This window comes from Lytechinus pictus, chromosome 2 (assembly GCF_037042905.1).
Source record: "Lytechinus pictus isolate F3 Inbred chromosome 2, Lp3.0, whole genome shotgun sequence".
NCBI classification, from domain to species: domain Eukaryota; kingdom Metazoa; phylum Echinodermata; class Echinoidea; order Temnopleuroida; family Toxopneustidae; genus Lytechinus; species Lytechinus pictus.
The window spans coordinates 48782875-48798792 of record NC_087246.1 but is presented as its reverse complement, the minus strand read 5'-3'; the positions used below and the strand labels follow the sequence as shown (position 1 = coordinate 48798792).

At 36.3% G+C, this 15918-nt stretch overlaps 1 protein-coding gene across 1 annotated transcript; it reads left to right on the top strand.

Annotated features, from left to right (window-relative positions):
* The first annotated feature begins 6967 nt into the window (after positions 1–6967).
* LOC129254107 (peptidase M20 domain-containing protein 2-like) lies at positions 6968–13736 on the top strand. The gene is made up of 3 exons (XM_054892560.2): positions 6968–7413; positions 9820–10111; positions 11133–13736. Exons 1-3 carry the CDS (start codon positions 7027–7029, stop codon positions 11684–11686), a joined length of 1233 nt encoding a protein of 410 aa, XP_054748535.2. The 5' UTR covers positions 6968–7026; the 3' UTR covers positions 11687–13736.
* The last annotated feature ends 2182 nt before the right edge of the window (positions 13737–15918 follow it).

The window sequence follows — 15918 nt, the reverse complement described above, 5'->3', positions numbered from 1 at the left end:
GTTGTTTAACATAACCGCATAAACATCATCCTTACCTGGTTCTGAGATTTTCAAATCTTGTAAAACATCATTTATTTCATTCATATTAAAATCATTAGTGCAGTCATATTTTGAAATTTCTTTATATAAATTATTTTCGTTTTCACCATCTTTATTATTAAAAGATCTGTCAATAGACTTGAAAAAAAACGAGCGACCGCATTAGTTTCTCTTTTGATTCGCTAATGATATTGCCGTCAACGATTAAATTGTAGAAATTATGAGTGTTCATCGTGCTATCTCTCGTTCCTTTTACTAGTTTCCATACTTTCCCAATATCTGTAAATCTATTCATTTTACCACAGTATTTAGACCAATAGTCACACCGTGCTCTCCGTTGCACCTTCTGAGCTAACGCTTTCCTTTTCAAGTATAGTTGAACGTTATTTCCATCATAATACCTTCGTAATCTATTTTTAGTATGATTTCTCTCCGCCACCGCTCTTTGACACGCTTCGTTCTATATACCAGGGAGTTATTTTACTTCTATTTTCTCCTCCTATTCGCGCTCGATGAATACACCTATTCGAAGCATATCCAAATCACATGCCGAGTCATAGCTCTTGTAATTTAGATTTAGCAATTCATCTTTAATTGCTTTTCTTTACTCTTCCCAGTTCACGTTCCTAAAACTCCTAAAATCTATATTTGCGTTTTCATTAATATTTACATTTTTTTGTCTGTATTAATTTCATCACGATTGCATTGTGGTCGCTGCCAAAATTATTGGTCAATACTTGTCACTCCATCATGTCCATATTACAAGCGAGTTCCTTGGAGACTATAAATAAATCTAACATGGAATAAGAACCGAAATGCGGGTCTAGCCTCGTTGGTGATCCGTCATTAAGTAATGCTATACAGTGCGTATAAAAAAAAACGGGACAGATTTGAAAAGTCTATAAATTTTTTTTTTCAAATTATGATGTCTATATTTTGGTGTTAATATGTGCTCTAAGGTCTTATCTTTGAAATGCAATTAAAAAAGATAAATTTTGTTCATGCTTGAGCGAACACGGGACGTTTTTGTTGGGGGTTCAAAAAGAGGCTTGCGCCAGAATGGCAGAATATGAGTAATATAATGATCAGACTTCTTGCTAATCAGGAGACTTTCTCTTGACCTTTTAATTATCTGTGCCACAATTTTCTAATTATGCCGTCAAATTTCATTTACAAATTTATTTATTTAATTGAATTACTTTGTTTTTTCATTTAAACTTCTCTTACCTTTTAATTTTCCTTCATAAGTAACTGAGAAAAGAAGATTTTTTTGTCAACCCAAGCAAGAAGATTTGAATTATTAATTGGGAAAAATTGTGATTATTCAAATCCTTTTATTATGCGAAACAAATTATGTTATGTACCTTTAAAAGACATGAATCTATTTTTCAAGGGGTCGTTGATTCCTTGTCCAAGTTTAATTGCTTGACAGAAAACACAGGAAGGGATTCATGTCTTTCAATGACAAAGGTGTATTGAGTCAATTTTGAAGGAGCTAGATATGGCAGATCGGGTAAAATGTATTAAAAAGTTGTGAGCGAGCGAAGTGAGCACGCAAATATTCCCACTTTTTTTATTACAATATCAAATTTTGTGATAGATTTTAACATAATATTCAGAAAATAATATCATATTTTACTTTCTATCTTTCCTGACCACTTTTTTTCTTGGTCATGATTTTTTTTAATTGAGGGGGGGGGGGGAGCATCTTGAGCGCCCGCCCATCTGTGTGGCACTGTTTGAAAGGCACCATAACCTTTGTAGCACACAATGAAAGGATTTAAAAAAATCCACGCTCTCTCATGATTCGGTTGAAACAAAATTGTTTTAGCTTGAAGAAAGAATATTCAAAGCTAACAGAGAGCATATTAAAAAGAAAACAAAAACAGAATAATTCAAGCAAATAAATAGATCTGAAAATGAAGTTTGACCGCATGATTTGAAAATTATGGCAAAGATAATGAAAAGGTTAAGAGGAAGTCTGCTAATTACCAAGAAGTCCGGTCATCATATTTATAATTTTATGCCATTTTGGCGCAAGCCTCATTTTTGTCTCGCCTGCATAGCAGAGCGAGACTATAGGCGCCGCTTTTCCGACGGCGGCGGCGGCGGCGGCGTCAACATCAAATCTTAACCTAAGGTTAAGTTTTTGAAATGACATCATAACTTAGAAAGTATATGGACCTAGTTCATGAAACTTGGACATAAGGTTAATCAAGTATTACTGAACATCCTGCCTGAGTTTCAGGTCACATGACCAAGGTCAAAGGTCATTTAGGGTCAATGAACTTAGACCATGTTGGGAAAATTATTTTCAAAATCTTAACCGAAGGTTAAGTTTTTGAAATGACATCATAACTTAGAAAGTATATGGACCTAGTTCATGAAACTTAGGCATAAGGTTAATCAAGTATAAGTGAACATCCTGCTCGAGTTTCAGGTCACGTGACCAAGGTCAAAGGTCATTTAGGGTCAATGAACTTTGGTCAAGTTGGGGGTATTTGTTGAATTACTATCATAACTCTGAATATTTATGGATCTAGTCCATGAAACTTGGACATAAGGTTAATCAAGTATTAGTGAACATCCTGCCTGAGTTTCAGGTCACATGACCAAGGTCAAAGGTCATTTAGGGTCAATGAACTTTGGCCAAGTTGGGGGTATTTGTTGAATTACCATCATAACTTTGAAAATTTATGGATTTAGTTCATAAAACTTGGACATTAGGTTAATCAAGTACCACTGAATATCCTGTGCGAGTTTCTGGTCACATGACCATGGTCAATGGTCATTTAAGGTCAATGAACTTTGGCCGTGTTGGGGGTATTTGTTGAATTACCATCCTAACTCTGAAAGTTTATGGATCTAGTTCATAAAACTTCGGATATAAGAGTAATCAAGCATCACTGAACATCCCCTGTGAGTTTCAGGTCACAAAACCAAGTCAAAGGTCAGTTAAGGTCAATAAACTTAGGCCATGTTGGGGTAATTGTTGAAGTGCCATCATAACTTTGAAAGTTTATAGATAGAGTGAATGAAATGTGGACATGGGTGTAGTTGACAGTCTTTAAGTCTCCGTTCAAATGTCATTTATGGTCAATGAACGTGGTATTATGTCATTATATGAATTATGTTTTTGTGAATAATTATTTTATAGTAGTTTTCAAAGTTAGCACTGCTGCTATATTAAATTGCGTAATGCAGGCGAGACTGCCAGAGGCGTTCCACTTGTTAACCCTAGACAAAACATTCCGTGTTCGCTCAAGCATGAACGAAACTAAATCTTTTTAATAGCATTTGCAAGATAAGACCTTAGAGCACCTATTAACACCAAAATATAGACATCAAAATTTGAAACAAAGATTTTATAGACTTTTCAAATCTGTCCCGTTTTTTTTTATACGCACTGTACATTATTAACTTCCATGAAAGATTCAACATTCTTCCCATGACTGTTAAAATTCACCAAGAATAATAAGCTTCTCGGGCACATTTCTGATTATGTTGTTAAGTTCTTCTAGTCCAGTCTTTTTTACAGGGATTGTAATAATTAATAATGGAAATAATTCATTTCCTTGAACAAATATCTACCCTTTGACATTTGATATTCCCTTGAACTTTCATAAACTGGAAAGTGATGTCTTTTTTTAATACATAGCCAGACCACCTCTCCTACCATCCTATCTGTTTCTACAAACATAAAAGGTTTCCTGAATACATAAGGTCTGAATTGGAACCCAATAAATTATTATCCAAAAGAGAAGTTAAAAAGTCCGACCCATGCGAAATCATGCCTTGAGCAACTGGACTAAGTTACTAAATCAGAGGTGGACTGTTAACTCTTAACCATTTCTATGGTTTTGTCTGCCTTTAAGAAATTACGACTATATAGCATTTACAGCCAGTGGCGTATCTAGGACAAATGGCGCCCGGGGCAAGTGCTAAAATTGTGCCTCTTCCAAGGTGTATATTATACAATTTTACAACTAACCAGCGCTAGCTGAAAATTTTTGAAATTCAGACCTCAAAACGGGATATTATACATGTTATATGCAATTGTTTGCACTTTTGCTATGTCTCACTCGGCAAACAATGCGAGCGCGAAGCGCAAGCTGGAATTTTTGTATATATTGACCCCCCAAAATCGACATTTTTAGGACTCTTTTTAGGAATTCATGAAGAGCATACATCTCGCCATACTCATCTGATGCGAGCGGGAAGCGCGTGCTGATCTTCTTTTTTTTAGTGCGAGGAAAAATATTTGGTGTATCATGATGAAAACGGACTGTTTTTAGTGCCATATATTCCTCTTGAACAGAATATCCTAGCGCCAGTTTCAGTTTTATTTTCAATTTTTATTTTTTTCTCATTTCCATCAAAAAGTGCAAAATTCATATACAGATGGCGTGAAATTTAGCAATTGAATTAGAATACATACAATATTTAACCTTTCTTTTATTTTAAGTCCCAAAAAAATTATCATTGTAATTACAATTTATTTCTTATAGTTCGTTTTTTTTTTCATTTATGTTTTTGGTCTTTTCCCCTCTTTCTACAGATGGCATGAAATTTAGCAACTGAATTAGAATACATACAATATTTAACCTTTCTTTTATTTTAAGCCCCCAAAAAATTATCATTGTAATAAAAAAAAAAATCTTATAGTTCGTTTTTTTTTCATTTATGGTTTTGGTCTTTCCCCCTCTTTCTCCCCCTGTTCGATCGGGGTTTTTTGCCAACCGATGGGGAGGGGTGCCCCCTGTAGTTACGCCATTGAGCATGTAAGATTTATGAAGCCAGTTTTTGTTTGTATTCTGAATAAAAGAATACTTTAAAACAAATCTCACTCAAACGATTCTGAAGGTCAAGAAAGCGGGGCAGGGGCAGTGCATAGGCGCTGGCGCGCCAAGAAAGAGTTCTTTACGGAAAAGATTGATGGGGTGCATGCCGGGGTGCTTGATGCAAGAAACTTGCAATTGATCGCAAGTCAATTTCATGTCCAAAATTCATTAGAAAGTCATACGTTTTATCGCAAATTTGCAATTGATTGATGGTTTTCTTCCTGTATCAAAAAAAGGAAATTTATTTGCTTTAAGTAAATTGTTCAAGAACCGCTCCAGCAAAGTTCTGGCGGTGTGACCACTGCTGTTCAGTGGCCTTATACGTCGCGCGCGCCACTGAAGACCGTAGGGGGTCATTCGTATTTCGAGTTCTTATTACTGTTCCGCGAAAAATGTGAAATTCCGGTTTTTAGAATAAATATACATTGAGGGATTTTTTTTTTAAACTTTAGTGGGGGCTTATTTCAAGAAAACATCACCATTTTTGTGTGTAGTAATCAGAAACACATCACTCTGAACCACTTTAAAATTAGGCTCTGCTGACCCAGAAAGTGTCTATATTAGTCTCAATTTGAATGCTCCTATTCATCATTATTCTGAATAAATACCAAAATGTCTGTCGTTGTGGTTATATCCATAATTCATTTAGACATGAATTTTCACCGGCCAATAATTAAACTATTTCGCATAGATTTTTCCACAAAATTTTACGTTAACCATCATTGAGAGAAGCCAATTTTCTTCTGAAAAACTCATATGTATTCAGGTACTATCGGTTGTAGAAAGATAGTATATACTTTCCCGAAATTTTTTTTCTGTACTATTTTATTTTTCCTTTTCTAAATAGAAAATAGCCTTGCTAACATGGCAAGGTTAAAAAAATAGTATGCGCTTTGAAAATGAAATTGTAAATCTCCTCGTCGGCGTTGAATGGCAAATGAATGATGTCATAATCACGTCAATTAATGTGATATGAAAATGCAAATTTCCTCGTCGTTGATTGGTAAAAAAGTGATGTCATAATCTTGACCTTTTAGAAAAATATTGTGGTTTTAATTGTGTGACTTAATTCACTGTAGGCCTATAGTTATTACGGATTTATGAATTTCCCAAATCAAATTGAATGTTAACATCTTGCGATATCACTTTGATAGACTGCACTATTGGTTCTATAAAAGCAGCACAAAAGGGCATAAGCGAATTTGTTTAAAGGTCAAGTCCACCCCAGAAAAATGTGGATTTGAATAAATAGAGAAAAATCAAACTAGCATTACACTGAAAATCTCATCAAAAATCGGATGTAAAATAAGAAAGTTATGACATTTTAAAGTTTCGTTTATTTTTCACAAAACATTGATATGCACAACACGGTGACATGCAAATGAGACAGTTGATGATGTCCCTCACTCACTATTTCTTTTGTTTTTTATTGTTTGAAATATAATATTTCATTTTTTACAGATTTGACAATAAGGACCGACTTGACTGAACCATATAGTATTGAACAATGCTTATTCCACATGTTCATGGGGGAATAAAACGTTGTTTCACTTGACAATCAGGAGAAAATTAGAATGTTTCATATTTCATACAATAAAATACAAAAGAAATAGTGAGTGGATGACATCATCAGTCTCCTAATTTGCATACCGATCAGGATAATATGCATATAACTGTTTTATGAAATTAAGCAAAACTTTAAAATGTCATAACTTTCTTATTTTACATCCGATTTTAATGAAATTTTCAGTGTTATATGTTTGTTGGATTTTTCTCTTTTTATTCAAATAAATTTTTGTTGGGGTGGACTTGTCCTTTAAAGACGAAGAAGAAATGTCATTAAAAAATCACTTACCAACAACCTATACATAAGGTACCGTGTTGCGATTGGCTTGAATGGGTCTAACTTTGTCTTTAGCATAAACCCCAGGGCCCCAGCCCCTGGTGCTGCTTACCGTATTATTATTATTTAGGGGTTCCCCCGGCCCCCCCCCCCCCCCCCCCCCATCACAACGCTTATGAAATACGCGGTGCCAATGCCGTATCGTATAGGTACCGGTATACCGGTACCATATCCGCTCGATACATTCGTTCGTTAATTCTGGATCGACTCACTCAACAGATAGGAGTGGAAAAAAACGACGTTATGATGGAAGAATTACTTAATATTTGTTGTTCAACGATCGACGCTGGAGCAAGCAGTTTCAGAGATATTGGCCAAGAAATATGGAGGAATCCAGAATTAGGTTTGGAAGAGTTTCATGCCCACAAGATTCTGTGTAACTTCTTTCGCGAGAGAGGATTCACGGTAGACGAATTCCTTGGCCCCACAGGATTTCGAGCTTCGTACGGAAGTATGGACAAGGGTGATGGGGCCTCTAGCCCGTCAGGGGTTCACGTGTGTCTGATGGCTGAATACGATGCGCTTCCAGAGCTTGGTCATGCTACAGCTCATAATTTAGTTTCAGAGGCTTGTGTCGCTACAGCTATGGGCCTAAAAGCAGCTATTGACAAGAAAGGAACTTTGGGAAAGGTATGAGAACTCTTATTTTTTAAATATAGCAAACTAAACAAGCATGGCAAGTGTCGATAATGATGCAAATGCAATGCCAATAATAATGCATGCAACAATGTCTAACAAAGTTAGATTTTAGATCTATTGATAGACAGCTGGCAGCGGTCTGTTTCAAGGAGTTTTGTAACATTTTTCTTTAATTCTCCTGGTACACAGACGGCTTGCGATCGTGCAGCCGCGATTATGGGGTTAACAATGCAAAATCCCCCAGACAGGGCTCATCGATTTTTGTCTTAGTTACATGTACCGTAATTCATAAAAATAGATAAGTTAAAAAGAACTGGACCAAAATAAATATTATTATTCCGTTTTGGCCTGAAATGCACCAAAACGGGAAAAAATAAACTTAAAAGAAAAAAAAAACGGTGACTTACTTCGGCTGTCACGCAACTCCCACTTCCTGGTACTGGTTTATCCGATCTTAATATGATTGAGATTTGATTTTGAGTCCCTGTACAGATCGAGTTAGAACTTCAGTCTCTGTAATTGGTGATTGGAGCCAACGGAGTTCAGCAGAACAACCAATATAAACAGACCAAAGCTTTTGGTCTAGATCTATGATTGAACTTACGTTAAAGTCTAGAGATCTAGGCCTAAGTCAAAGTGGAAGCGATCAGAGACGCTAGACGTGTTAAATGAATAAAATGATAATAGCAAATTATTTTTATTGAGAGTAGAATCCTAGGAAGTAAGATTCATTTTTATGAAGAATAACCTTACAGTACAGGTAGTAGTACTTTTTGTCAAATGATTTTACCTTGCCTTCCAAATGCCTTCAGGGTGCTCCAGTAATATGGAGTTAGAGGTATAGCTAAATTGCCATATTTTACATGCAAGATTATGGAATATGGATATGATGCTAGTAGATCTATCCAAGACCATCTATATGTTTATTGCACAATGCATATTATGTTGCTTACTCAGTGTGAGTGATTTTTATTCTTCTGCATGCAGCGTAAAATAGTGGACATCACTGTTTAGCAATTAATGTATTATGGGAACACTTAAAAGCTGCATACATGTACAATGTACATGTAGCCTACCGTGCCTACGTATGAACTTTCTTTACAAATGATGAAAAACTACATGTATGACTAAGAATTTGAATATGTATGAACAGATTGTCTCACTCAAATTTGCTGTTTATCATTACTGTAAAAGAAGAAAACCTCACAAACTTCAAAACTCATTAATAAAAATCCTGCCATGTTTATCAAACACCGGTTTATTTTGCCACCAGATTTGGAAGTAACCTATAGCTACGCACTCGATTCATCATGCAAAGATATTGTATTTCCTGTACCTCAGTTTCTAAAATATTTCCATATTGCAAACACTTGCAGGTCCTTTTGTACCGTGAATTTATTTCAGCCTCTAGAAAAATTGTTACACTTCAGTCAGAGTTCCATACATGTCTACATGTACATGGGGAGTTCGCATTTGAAATTGAGTGATGTATGTAGCTTTGGGACTACTTACCATACATTGCACATTAAATGAAATCGCAGGCTACAGCTCTGAGCACACACAATTTTAGGTCCTAAACATTGCACAATTCACTGCAAATATGATTTCATCTGCAAGTATTAATGTAGCTTGTGCAATTCACATTCATGCATCAGGAAACCTGATAATATCCACTTGCATAGTTGCATGCATAAAACATAGCATGTGCCACTGATGGCAATGCTATCCTGAATGATCAGGGAAAGACTTATGTACCCCCCCCCCCCCCCCACATTGCGTGGTTATATGGATTTGATTTATGTAGACAACTGATTCATACTATACATGCACCAAAAAAAAAATCAGTTGTCTTGATAGGGATGCTTTTGTGAAGACCAATGATCTTTCAAATGCCATTGCTACTTCAGGGACTCAGTTTTATAATTATGAGGGGAGCAATAAAAAAGCTTTCCTAAAACTTTTAAGGGGAGCACTACAAAAAGCTCTTCTTTGACATACAAGGGGAGCTCTCTTGTCCAATTTCAAAACAGATGGAGGAAAGTACACTAAGTTACAACCCACAACCAAAGGAGACAAACAATCAGATATACCGGTAGATCTTTGCAACGTTTATCTCATTGAACTTTTTAATGTCATTCTTGTAAGTGTGTTATTGCTTACAATATAATTGTGTGAAAACCTTGACAGAGAATGAGGTTTTCAAGGTTGACTCTAACAGTTTGATCATTGACTGACACTCTTGTTAAGCAATTGCTGAGGCGAGTGATAAATCGCTCTACCAAAAATGGATTAAGGAGAGCGGTACCGAGTGATCACTCTCACTCCACTTAAAACTGAGTCCCTGCTACTTAGATCATTATCCCCTCAAATCATTATTTTTCTTTAATGTTCCAACAGGTGACTGTTCTCGGAGCCCCGGACTCGGAAGGCAACGGGAAGAAGATGGAGGCGATCAAGGATGGCTTTTTCAAGGATGTTGACCTTGCTGTGACCTTCATCCCATTTACCTGCCATGTCGCCAAGCCTGTCATGCTGACCATCATGAGGGAAACTATCAGCTTCAAGGGCAAGGCAGCTCATGCTTCCACCTGTCCCTGGGATGGAAGGAATGCCCTGGATGCAGCCATCTTGTGCTATAATAACATCTCATTACTGAGACAACAGCTCAAGCCATACATGCAGATTCATTGTAAGTGATCCTCCTATCGATGCATTATGTTTTTAGTTGATAATCAATTTTGAGGAAGGACTTGCCTGTACGCTGAATTAATCAGTTTTCTTTTCCATATTGCAAAGCGGACTGAATGTGCAATTATTATGTCTAAATTTGAAAAGGTTCTTAGACATGTGATAAAAAAGATCAAATTTAGGGTTTCTCGTTTAATACAAGAAATGTTACCATTCACCAGCTTTATAATTAACCCCTGGTTCAGTAATAACATTATCATGTTAAGCAAGGCCCGCTGGGAGAAAAGTTTTCAGAACTAAAGTGGCTACCCTGGGTAAAATATGATGTTATTATTATCAGGAAATGGTTATTTTTTACACCCAATTTACCTGAGTATATCTAGATACAAATTACAATGATCACTTTACTCCCATGTTTATGTCTTTGTTTTAAAAGTGCTTTATTCAGCAAGGAAAGACTTGCCAACGTCCAAGTGTGCATTCCAAAGTTTAATGTTTTATTAATTCAATAATGATCAGGTCAAACAAACAATGCAAGCTTCAGTCACCCGCCTAGGTTGAATTCAAACCCACATTTGTCTTGACAAGGTTATGCTTCTCTGGGCCTCTGGTTGAACCAACTTCCCTCCTAATGACTAGCTCAAAAACTTGTTAATTTGCTTACCAAACATACTTTAAACCTACTTAGGCATACAATAATGGGGAGGGGAGGTTGCTTTGTTCAGAGTTCGCCTATTTAAATCTCAGAGCGATATTTTATATATTACTTGGATTTCTTTGCAGCAGTTGTCAATGATTTCATTATTATTATTTTTTTTTTATATAATTCTATTTTTATTCAAAACATCATGAAAATCACATTATTTACAAGAATTATTTTGTTAATTAAATTTAAAACTTCATATCATCTGCCTTATGCCAGAAGAGCACCATTGCTGTAAAAGTTAATGAGTAATAAATGAAGATTGCTTAAGATCAAAATGTTGCTTGTTTGTTTATTTATTCTATTTTACTTCTGACAGGCATCATCACCAAGGGAGGATTAAAACCCAACATCATCCCAGAGCAAACCGAGATGAAGTTCTACCTGCGTGCTCCTGACCACATCGAAATGGCCCACCTACAGCAGCGAGCTGATGCAGCATTCAAAGCAGCTGCCAGAGCCACTGGATGTGAGCTAGAAATAGCCTTTACCCCGACACCCTACTCCAACCTATGCAACAGCTCCAAGCTAGCTGCTCTGTATCAAGAAGAAGCCGAAGGACTAGGCTGCACATTCAGTACCAACGAGGAGACCAGTTCGAGACTAGTCGGGTCGTCAGACTCGGGCAACGTGTCACATGTGGTACCGACCATCGCACCGGCTTACGACATTGCGATTGCTGCCAGTGCCACCAACACCCAGTCCTTTGCAGAGCTGGCAGGGACGGAGGAAGCACACAATCAGACCATGGTGGCCTCGAAGGCAATGTGTAAGGCGTTGCTGAAAGCAATGTTAGATCCGGCTATCTTGGCGGGTATAAAGAGTGACTTTGAGAAGGACTCTTGTGCTGCTTCTTTGACAGAATGGTCTTGAGATTGATTGCTATTTGAGGCGGGTACTAAATTCTTGTCATGCTTGAAGATGCAGCGTGCTTGGCCCTAATTATTGACCATTCTCAAACGATTATTTGAATGATGCCATTGTGAGCTGAATTGCATGAAATATTTTTCTATGTATTCTATCCTCCAACTTTTGTTTTTTCTGTGTGTCCTTTATTTTCTTTATTCTTCCCTCAGTTCTATCTCTTTAATCCTGTTGACTTAAACTATTGCCTTCCTATATTCTCTTTATTTCTGAGAATGAAACTAAAACCCTACATATTTTACACTGTCTATCAGATAAGGTGACCCCCCCCAACTCCTTTATCAAGCCCACCTGAATGCACCATGAAAACAATGTTTCTGGCGGTTGGTAATTTGGGCCCAGCTCACTGCAGTAAAAGTTTCATTTGTAAACTCAGTTTGTGATATTGGTTGCAGTTCATTATTACCAGGGCTCAGTGCTGCCAAGTCTTAGAAAACAATACTTTGTTCGAGGGGGTTCTTCACAAAAAGTTACTCATGATCTAGCCTCTTGTCGAGGCCCTGACGGCTGCTTCCCGAGCGTAGCGAGGGGGGATATAAGCGAATTAGGCCTGGCGAGCGCAGCGAGCCAGGGCCTCTTGACATCTGAGCTGAATTATATAATTCATGAGGAACGTCTGTCTATTGAATATACATGAGCTCAATGAAATATTTAATGGTCACCTAGTAAATTGACCAATGAAATGTCAAAGCTGTTTCGTCAGGGGATTGGAGTAGTCCACTATTTTGCAGGGGTTTATTTAATTGCGGGATATAACCAGCAAAATGCTACAAGTAGTGGTACTACATATCACCGCACCCAAACTTCCCACCGAGACTTCCCGGGAGATCGGCCTGGTCCACGGGACGGGTAGCACTAACTGAACAACTCGACTCCAGCATTCCCTCACCGCGAATATAATCGACGCAAAGACAAAGTGGAATCGCATGAAATATTACATTTTTTCCATATCCTGTGGGTAGATTTACATACGCATCTTGTCCTTTCAGTGCAGATTTAATTGCATCAACTTGCAAATCCTTATATCGGTCAATATTCAGCATTTAGAGGCATAATCAATGCTCTTTGATATTTCGTTGTCACTCTTCGCCAAGAACCCATGGGTCGCCATTTAGGATAAGTCATGAATATTCAATATGACGTCATAGCAGCCCGCGCTCTCATTGGATGATTTTCACCGACCAATTTTTGGTTGGAATATTGGTAAAAACAATAAAAAACAAAGGAAAGTCGGTGAAATTCGGCTCAGATCAGCCCTCAGTGAACTCTTCATGAAACTACCCCTGCCCAGTTAGTATATCATTTTAAAGCATTGTTCTCTGAAAATCATGCAGGTACTATGTGAAATCCATGTATGAATGATTTTGCAAGTAGACTGCTTGTGTTGACATTGAGGTTTGGGGCCTAACCAAGAAATGCCTGACATGATTAACCCTATTCTGCTAAATATGCTAAATAGAAAGTAAAATTCAGAAAAGCATTTGTTTTGTTTGATGGATTCTGCATAGACTTCCTCCTCATTAGCAGCAGAATTGATATTATTTAAGTTCATCTGATTCATTAGGAGCCATTTTCACATACTTAGGGGGAGTAATTAAACAAGAAGTCTTCAAATCTTTGTAGGCATTTAAAATATTTTGTAACATCAATCATTGTCATGCATTGAGCCCTGTGGAAATATCTTGATTCATTATGCATCATGCACAAATCAGAAATATTCTGGATACATATGTTGTCAAAGACTTATGGATTGTTTATTACATGCATATATTTTACATTAGTGTCAGCACTCAATAATGTCTATTTTCAAATGTAAAATATATAACAAGCTGTAAAAATTGTTTAGGGTGAGAAGATACTGGTAATAGAGAGTTTGTGTGATCGATTCTATGCAGCTGGTCTTGGGATGATTTATTAAATTAACACAAATTTGTGAAAGTTCTAGCTTTAGTAATTCAAAGGTTATATAACATTGACATATTTAGTCAGCTATCATTTGAAAATATTTTTGCTGTTTCCAGTGTGCAGGTTCAAGGTCAGAGGTCAAAATAAGTTGTTCACGTGTGTGTGACTTCACACAGAAGCATGATTGTGAAAGTTTAATTTCATTCTGAAATTCCTGTTAATTTCAAAATGAAATGTAACTTTCGAGATCATAATTGGCTATAAATCTCTCATATTTTTAGATTTGTAACTAATTAAAGTCAAGATTTCTCATCACACACGTGACCAAGAATGGCCCTAAACAACAACACCTTGGTCTTGACGCAAAGGTTTGTGATCAATCGCATAATAACCGTGTCCAATCAAGATCCTTGTTACATATATTGTATAACATACCCACTGTACTAACTTAGGATCATTGATTGAATTTAGCAATTGATCATGAAGTTTTGTGTCACAGTCCCCAAGGTTGCTGTTTAAGTGTGTTATACTTTTTAAAAAATCATGTGCTTTTGACAGTGGTACAACTTTGACAAGAACATCTATTGGTTGATTCTAATGGATATTTGATTTGAAAAATGTATTTTTAAGTGTTAAAGAGGTTATTATTCTTCCTATTCTTACACAGGTGACGATTGCATTACAGTTCATTTTGAGTGGAAAGTTCAATAATTTATGCCACTGGGGCTGTAAATGAACACCATCGCTAGAATTGAGCTCTGGGAACTCTCTTTTATTGCATGATGCCAAATAGCAACTTCGACATGTAATGATTTAAAGGTGTTCTTCTTTGTAATTGCTTTAGCCTTCATTTAATGCTGAATTTACACATAGGTTTCTTTATTGGAAAGTGCCATATGTGGTCTTCATGGTATGTATAGGGCCACGTGTTCAACCAGGGAAATAACTTTGGGCCTTGGGGTGATTTTGCCCTCGAAATGCCCAAAAGAGCCCTGGGCCCCGTCTTACAAAGAGTTACGATTGATCCGATCAACCTCAAGTATATGGAAATCCATCAATGTCATAATTTTTTTCTTTTGGAAATTTGCACAATGCCCTTTGAAAACAAAGAGAATTGTCAAGAAAATGTTGAATGTATGAATATACATCATTTCTAGAAAATGTTTTGAACCAACATGTTTTTTAGATCTTGACGTTGCTGGCTTTTCATAGTTCATTTTTTTTTTCAATTCATCATCGTCGTCGTCATTATTGTTATTATTATTTATTATTATTTATTTTTTAATTATTATTACTATTATTATTATTATGATTATTATAATTACCATCATTATTATTATTATTGGTGTCTATAGGGAAGGATGTGTGTGCTGCAATAATAATTGAATAATTCTTGTTCATTCTTCATCTTCCTCCTCCTCCTCTTCTTCCTTTTCTTCTTTCTTTCCTGTTTTATTTACTAGTATTCAATTGATATTTGTTAATGTACATGTCACAGCACCTGATTTTATCGAACAATCTAAAAGTATACTACCTGTATCATGTTTGGAATTTCTTTGGACTGTACTAATTAATTAAACTCTTGTATTTGTGGTCAAGAATTTCCGGATATCATTTCAATAAAGAAGTATTATATTGATATTAATTGTCAGTACTTAGATTTCTTCTTTAGAATGTTTTAATGAATCACAATGTTAAAGCTTTAAGAATGAGATAAGAATGATTGTAAAGTTGAGAGACAGGACATTGGCATCATTTTTAGGAAAAGAAGAGGTTCTTAAAGGGAAATGAAACCTTTGGAACAAGTGGGCTTGTGTGGAAACGGACAAATCAAAGAAGAAGAACAAAGAAAGTTTGAGAAAAATCGGACAAATAATGAGAAAGTTATGAGCATTTGAATATTGTGATCACTAATGCTATTGAGATCCTCTTATTTGCAATGCGACAAAGATGTGTAATGTCACATGTGAACAACTTTCCCTCTGATGGACTATAAAATACCCCCAAAGGCCCCAAAAGTATCTTTTTGCTCTTTCTTATACTGAAGTAATTGGAGAGTTGTTCGCAAGTGACATCACACATATTTGTTATTGCCAAAGGGAGGATCTCCATAGCATTAGTGATCGCAATATTGAAATGCTCATAACTTTCTCATCATTTGTCATATTTTTCTCAAACTTAAGTTGATCTGTTTGACAGAGTATATAAGGCCTGCTTTTACAAACTTTGCCCATTTTACTGAAGACGACAAGAACACACTTGTCGAGATTGGGTGG